Raw genomic sequence first — 7,525 nt, 5'->3', positions numbered from 1 at the left:
CTACAGTACTACTACTACTACTGCTGCTACTACTACTACTACTACTGATACTGCTACTACTGCTACTACTACTACTGCTACTACTACTACAGTACTACTACTACTACTGATACTACTACTGTTGCTACTACTACTACTACAGTACTACTACAACTACTACTGCTACTACTGCAACTACTACTACTGCTACTACTGCAACTACTACTACTGCTACTACTACTACTACTACAGTATTACTACTACTACTACTATTACTGCTACTACTACTACTGATACTACTACTGCTACTACTACTACAGTACTATTAGTACTACTATGACTAATATTACTGCTACTACTATTATAACTATTACGACTACTATTACCATTAATACTATACTATTACTACCACTATCATTACTAATACTAAAACTTAGAATTACCACTATTACTGCTACTACTACTACTACTACATTTACTATTTCAACTGCAACTGATAATAATAATGATGATAGAAGAAGAGCATTAGAGGGCTTAATATAGACTGAGCTGTTTCCATGAAACAGACTGAGCAGGTGAACTTCAGGCCTGAAGGAGAGGCGGAGCTGAAGGGAGACGGGTTAGGGAAGGAGGTCCAGACCTGGGCGACGACCCGGGTTCAGTTCCCAACTCATGACAACTAGTTTTCTACTGGGAGGGAAGTTTTCATTTTCAGTGAAAGTTTTTCTTATTTAACCCTGGTCAAAACCTTAATGTTCCCTTAACTGAAGTTGTTTTATTCGCCTAAACTGAAGCGCTAGCAAACCTTTTCACATGACAAACACGTGAATTGTGGCGAGTAATTAGTACTACTGTCACACAACCCTTTCATGATGGAGGAACATAATGTAAAAAAAAAAAAAAGAGCTGAATCTCAGTGTTAGGAAGTTGGTTCCCTCCTGTGACACCGGACGGTTTAATCAACATCTGTGAACATGAACTCTCTCCCAGAGCAGTGAGACTCGAGCTCGTCACGTCTTCAGGTATATAAATATATAAAGGTATATGAGACAGATCTGCCTCACAGACTGTCTTCATTTCTCAATATGAACAAGAATAATGATGTGCTCCTTTATTGATACCTGTTAGGAAATATCTTTTCCCCTGGCCCTCCTCCTCCGGGAGGTCAAAGGTCAGGGTCAGCACCTGCAGCTGGTGGGGGTTCAGTGTCTCGACACCAGCGGTCTCTCTGCTCAGTATCCCCCGTCTCCCAGCCCGTCCCAAAGCTAAAAAACAAAGAGAGCTCAGACTGCTGCGATAAAATCACGGAGCTGCTCCATTAGCGCTGAGCGGGATTGTGACGGTGTGTGTGGACACAGCGGCGGGACGCAGCGGCGGGACGCAGCGGCGGGACGCAGCTGCGGGACCCGGGGGGCGTTTCACGGGGATATGGGCACATTTTCTGCTTCATAACTGTTAGCGCAGCGAAGAAATGAAGCTCATTTGGATGTAATATCGCAAAAATAAACATCCAGCCAAGTCAGCGTGTCCCAGGCGCTGTCAGGGAGCAGCTCCAGGTTCCTCTCAGATTAGCAGAGTTTATCCTCCTGCTGTGGGACAGGAGAGGAACACCGAACTGTACATCTGAGTCACTAGCCAGCAGAATGTGAAGTCTGCTTGTTTTAACCATCGAGGAGAAACACTTTATCAGCGTCAGAGACGCTCTATCACTAATTTTTTATTTTTTTTTTTCATCTAATTTATTACCTTGTTATTATCATTTAGTAGAATTTTATTTTCTATTCTCCAGCTTATGTCTCTATTCTTTACTGATGCAATTTTCCAATTTCGGTATTAATAATCACCTTATTTAAACTAGGGAGTAGCTAATAATCTTGTTGTGTCTCTGGATAGGTCAGGGTTAAGAAAGCCCCCTTTGTTTAATTTTATTTTAATGTTTTTTATTATTATTATTAGGTTGAGGCAGAGGTGGGACCAAGTCAACTTCGCTCGAGTCCCAAGTCAGTCTCAAGTCTTGAGGCACAAGTCTCAAGTCAAGTCTCAAGTCTAAATGTAGAACAGCAAGTCAAGTCAGAACAAATCAAGAGTCCAGTATCAATTTAATATCTTAAAGAAAACTAAATATCTAGGACTTTTCAATGCAATATGGTTTTAATAGGATAAAAACTTGGTAAGAGCATCATGAGTTTGATTTCTATAATCAGTTTCAACTTCAATAAATTCAATCATTCCATACAAATTCAGAAAACAGAATTTAAATTCAGTCGTCTGCTGGAACAAATCTCATCACTTTCAATCTAAGTCATTTACACAAACACAAGATCTCAAGTCAAGACTTTAGAAACCTTTTCAAGTCATCAAAGTACAAGTCAGAGTCAAGTCCCAAGTCACCAGAACCCAAGTCAAGTCAAGTCTCAAGTTATTAAAACTGAGACTCGAGTCCAAGTCCATGTTAATACTAATCTTGTTCTAATGTTATTTTTCATTATTGTATTGTTTGAATGTTATCTTAATGTTGTATATCTTTAGGTGGAGGATCTGCGGCTGTTAACACTCATTCACATGACTGTCATACTGTTTTGATGTTGTTTCATATTATGATATTTGAACCTCATGTTAATGTTTTCTATATCCTCAGGTGGAGGAGATCAGGGGCTGTATAGAAAAGCTGTCGGAGGATGTGGAGCAGGTCAAGAAGCAGCACAGCGCCATCCTGGCCGCGCCCAACCCTGATGAAAGTAAGAACACACACACACACACACACACACACACACACACACCCACACACACACGCAGGTATCTCTGTTTCTAGCCCAGTTGTTATATATTTAGACATTATTTGCAGGTCCAGTCCTCCAGCGGACCTCCATGATGATGCCAGACGCTGTTGAAAGGCGATATGTGACGCAGCTGTAAAGCCTCTGTACATATCGGTCTACAACTGTACGTTCAGGATCGTAATACAGGGAAGCGTAGTGAGTGGTCAGTCGTGTGTCGGACAGTTCGAGACATACAACAGACAGCAGCCTGCACACATCACTCTACAAAAACACATATTAAGCATTCAATATTTTCTGTAAACAGACGCCTCAGTAACATGACCCTGAACCTCTGGGCAGCCGTTTGAGTGAAACCTAATCCCGTTACCGCTCTGCGATGACAGCAGCGACTTGCTTTTAGCCCGTGATGAGCCCCTTGGCAGAGCTCCACCACGCTGCTGCCGTCAGTCAGCCGGGGCCGAGCCCGTCTGACAGACTCTGCCGTCAGATCGCCTCCCGACTCGGCCGGCGAGGCGCAGGCGGAGCGGAGAGTCGCGTGTTCGGACGCAAAGTGACTCAGCAGGAATGACTCAACGCTAACACTGAAGCCTAAAGCTGAGTCTATGCTGTCGTAAATGCTAACAGCCACTGTAAAAACTAAGGGCTCTCCTATGATCCAAAAGGAGCCAATGAGCACCTAAGGGTGGCTCACTATAGACAAAAAGGATCGCTTGAAGGACTCCTATAAGTTTGAGGTTCTTGGTAGAACCGTCTGGGTTCATGAACCCTTTGTGGAGTTCATCAAGGAACCTCCTGGGTTTCCAATATGGCTGCGATCTGAAGAGCTCCTAAAGGTGTCTCAAAGTCATTTTACAAAGGGAGCCAATGAGCACCTTAGGGTGTCTCAGTAGATGAAATGTTTCCCTAAAGGGTTACATCAAGGACCCCTATAAGTTTGAGGTTCTTAGAAGTATCCATCTGGGTTCATGAACCCTTTGTGGAGTTCAAAGCCACTTCACATGTGTTGGAGTAGGCATAACAGCTAATGCTAGGTCTATGCTATCATTGATGCTAACAGTAGGACTAGCCATACAAGCTAATGCTAGGTGTACATTAGCTTGTTTAAACATTAGCTTGTTTAAAAGGCTAACGTGTTAAAATATGTTAGCCGTTGTAACATGTTAACATTTTAACACAGCCATGTAGTTGTACGTTGAATTTCTGGCCCTTCAACCTGAGGATTTGGGTTCCACCCTGCTGAAGTGTCCTTCTGTATCTGACCTCTGACCTCTGACCTCTCTATAGAGGGAGGAAAGCTTCAAGCCAGTTTCACTACAGGGATGAACAGAGTACCAACTTATTATCACATTATAAGCAGCGTTAGAGAGTTGAGGTACAATGATATAATGCTAAGTCTACATGTTCATAATATTCCAGCTATATAGATTTTTTGATAACTTCAGGGTGGGGGGGCATTTGTTCAGCTTCCCTTCCCTCTCTCCTCCAGCCACAACAGGGATCTGATCACAAGCCTCTGTCTCTGCAGTGCGCCCAAATCAGACATTTTACCCAAACCTCACTTTGGGTCTGGGACACACCTTCCCCCTTCTCTCACAGTCAGTGCTTCCTGGTTGACTGTGAGGCTCCAGCGCTCATATTTTCATTGGCTACACAGAATATACATCACCTCTAGCGCCATTTTAGTTTCGTTTGTTTTGAAACAGTTGAGTTTGTTGGTAAAATGCAGATGTCAGTTTTATACTCTGTCTGCCTCAACATCAGATTACAGAGATGAAGCCTTTAGCAGCTAGATGTGTTAGCATGTTGCTAACAGGCTGCGGAAAAAGCTTCTTTGCTCGATTCTGATTCGTCATCCGCCTGCTTCGCGTTCTCCGCCCCTTCCCGTGTGAAGCAGGTAGGGATGTTTAGCAGGTTCCTCGCCGCGTGGAGCCCCGGTGGCGGCCGCTGTCTCCGCAGATGGAGCCGCGATGCGTATTTAGAGCGAGCGCTCGCCCGGTTAGCTGCGAGCCGAGCTCAGCCTCCTCCTCGGAGCCTGCTGCAGCTAAATGCCAGCTGACCTCACCCCACACAGGATGAAGTGTCTAGTCACTGTGTTTCATAACCATGAGCCTGATACTCACAGACACACTGTCACACAGGAGCTGCTGCCGGCGCCCAAATCAGCCGGTTAATACTTTACCCACTGTAGATATTTCTATCTTCGTCCAAATATAACAGTTTATATTTACACTTTGCAGTTTGGGCAAAGTCACAGTGGCCTGATGAGAGAATATGACTGAACTTTCAATAGATAGAGGGGAATTTGTCTTGTACATACATACATACAGTAATACAGTAATATCGGTTTGCAGATATTGGCCTTTTATTAAACATATGATGTGCTGCCAATATGATGGAGGTTCCTCCCTGATCACAGCCACATAAAAACAGTCTGTGAAATCGTCTGCCTTTTGTAAATGAATTCCTCATTTACAGGCAGTGATGTATCCCTGCCTGTTTCAGTGGAGAGTTTTAGTGTCCCATGATGCTTTAGATGTTTCAGAGGCTTTTCCACCCTGATGAGAAGAAAGTCCTGGGAGGAAACACTGAATATTTGTACTCTTTTAGCGCAAAAGTGGATAAATTTAAAGACGGCGAATATTACCGTGAAATATCAGCTACCGGCAGCTTCAGTACAAAGATATCAGTGTTGGTTTCAGGCTTTAAAAACTCAAATGTGGGAGAATTTTTCTACAGTACAAGTAAGAAATGGATTTCTGAACGGAAAATGCAAAAATATTTTACAGATTCTGCTTAATTGTTGGTATTTTTTAGCGATAAATGGCACTAACTCTGCACTGTCACACACTGCTGATGGTCTGACACACACGATCCAAACTGAACACACACTCGATCCAAACTGAACACACACTCGATCCAAACTGAACACACACTCGACACAAACTGAACACACACTCGATCCAAACTGAACACACACTCGATCCAAACTGAACACACACTCGACCCAAACTGAACACACACTCGATCCAAACTGAACACACACTCGATCCAAACTGAACACACACTCGATCCAAACTGAACACACACTTCATGTTCATGTGTTTTGCATGCATCCTTATGATTTGATTTTCTTTCTCTGCATGTCGATGTTTTCTGTTCTGTTCTGTCGTTGCATGCCAAATGTTGATCGTTTTTTCTTGTTTTTCTTTCTCTTCCTCTCCCACTTTTTTCCCTTCTTTTCTTTCTTTTTCTTTTCTCTCCTCATTTCTCCTTCTTTTCTGTTCCTTTCCTCCCTTCCTTTTGTCTTCTTTCTTTTTCTTTCTCCTGTCATTTTCCTTCTCTTTGCTTCCCTCCCTTCTTCCTCCTTGTCTTTTTTCTTCTTTCCACCCTTCCTTTCCTTCTCTTCTCTCACCTCCATCTTTCCTTCCATCCTTGCTTCCTTCCCTCTTTAATTCCTTCCGTCCTTCCCTCTCTCATTTGCTCTTTCTGTCCTTTCTTTCCTTCTTCCTCCTGTCCTTATCTTCTTTTTGCTTTCCCCCTTCCTTCCTTCCTTCTTGCCTCTTCTTTCGTTTTCCATCCTTCCTTTCCATCTTTTCACTTATCGACTTCTTTCCTCCCTTCCTTGCTCCCTTCCCTCTTTCTTTCACTCTTTCCTTCATTACGTCTTTCCTGTCATTTCTCTTTCTTTCCTTGTTGCTTTCTTTCTCTCTTTCTTTCTTTCTTTCTTTCTTCTTCTTTCTGGTCTTTCTTTCCTTCTTCCTCCTGTCCTTATCTTCTTTTTGCTTTCCCCCCTTCCTTCCTTCCTTCTTGCCTCTTCTTTTGTTTTCCATCCTTCCTTTCCATCTTTTCACTTGCCGACTTCTTTCCTCCCTTCCTTGCTTCCTTCCCTCTTCCTTTCACTCTTTCCTTCATTACGTCTTTCCTGTCATTTCTCTTTCTTTCCTTCTTGCTTTCTTTCTCTCTTTCTTTCTTTCTTCTTCTTTCCGTTCTTTCCTTCTTTATGTCCCCCCCCCCCTGCATGCTGAAGCGAGGCCTTGCCCCCTGGGAAGGGAGGCCAGTTAAACTGCATGCTGGCTGGTTGCTGGTTAACCTCAGTGGAGAGAGTTAACCGCTGCGTACATGTGAGTGAAGTCAGGTTGGTGTTGGTCTGTCTGGTCTGGTGGACGAGCCTGGACCTGTCTCCTGTGTCTCTGTGTGTCTCTGTGTGTTTCTGTGTGTCTCTGTGTGTCTCTGTGTGTTTCTGTATGTTTCTGTGTGTTTCTGTGTGTTTCTGTATGTTTCTGTGTGTTTCTGTGTGTCTCTGTGTGTTTCTGTATGTTTCTGTGTGTTTCTGTGTGTTTCTGTATGTGTATGTATCAGAAATAAGTGCTGGATGCAGAAGCTACAGCCAAGAGATTATATTTCATGTCTTCATGAATGAGGAGAGGAAGAGGAGGGGAGAGGAGAGGATGGGAGAGGAGAGGATGGGAGAGGAGTGGAGAGGAGAGGAGAGGGGATGAAAATCAGACCAGAGGAGATGAAATGAAGTGAAATTACATGAGATAAGAGGAGAGAAAAGGAGAGGAGAGGATGGGAGAGGAACAGGAGGGGGGAGGATAGGAGAGGAGAGGAGAGGAAGAGGAGGACAAGAGGAGGGGAGAGGAGAGGAAAGGAAAGGAGAGGGGAGGAGAGGGGATGAAAATCAGACCAGAGGAGATTAAATGAAGTGAAATGACATGAGATAAGAGGAGAGAAAAGGAGAGGAGGGGAGAGGGGAGGAAGAGGAT

General features: G+C 43.7%; 1 protein-coding gene across 1 annotated transcript in view; it reads left to right on the top strand.

Moving 5' to 3' along the window:
* Positions 1 to 7,525, top strand: part of stx1b (syntaxin 1B) — a 46,979-nt gene that overhangs the window by 12,324 nt on the left and 27,130 nt on the right. Inside the window, exon 3 of the mRNA XM_078284535.1 lies at positions 2,618 to 2,717. Coding sequence (XP_078140661.1) covers positions 2,618 to 2,717 — 100 coding nt within the window. The remainder of the gene's footprint in view (positions 1 to 2,617; positions 2,718 to 7,525) is intronic.

This window comes from Centroberyx gerrardi, chromosome 7 (assembly GCF_048128805.1).
Source record: "Centroberyx gerrardi isolate f3 chromosome 7, fCenGer3.hap1.cur.20231027, whole genome shotgun sequence".
In the NCBI taxonomy this organism is placed as follows: Eukaryota; Metazoa; Chordata; class Actinopteri; order Beryciformes; family Berycidae; genus Centroberyx; species Centroberyx gerrardi.
The sequence above is the reverse complement of the archived record's forward strand: the minus strand, read 5'-3'. Positions and strand labels throughout refer to the sequence as shown.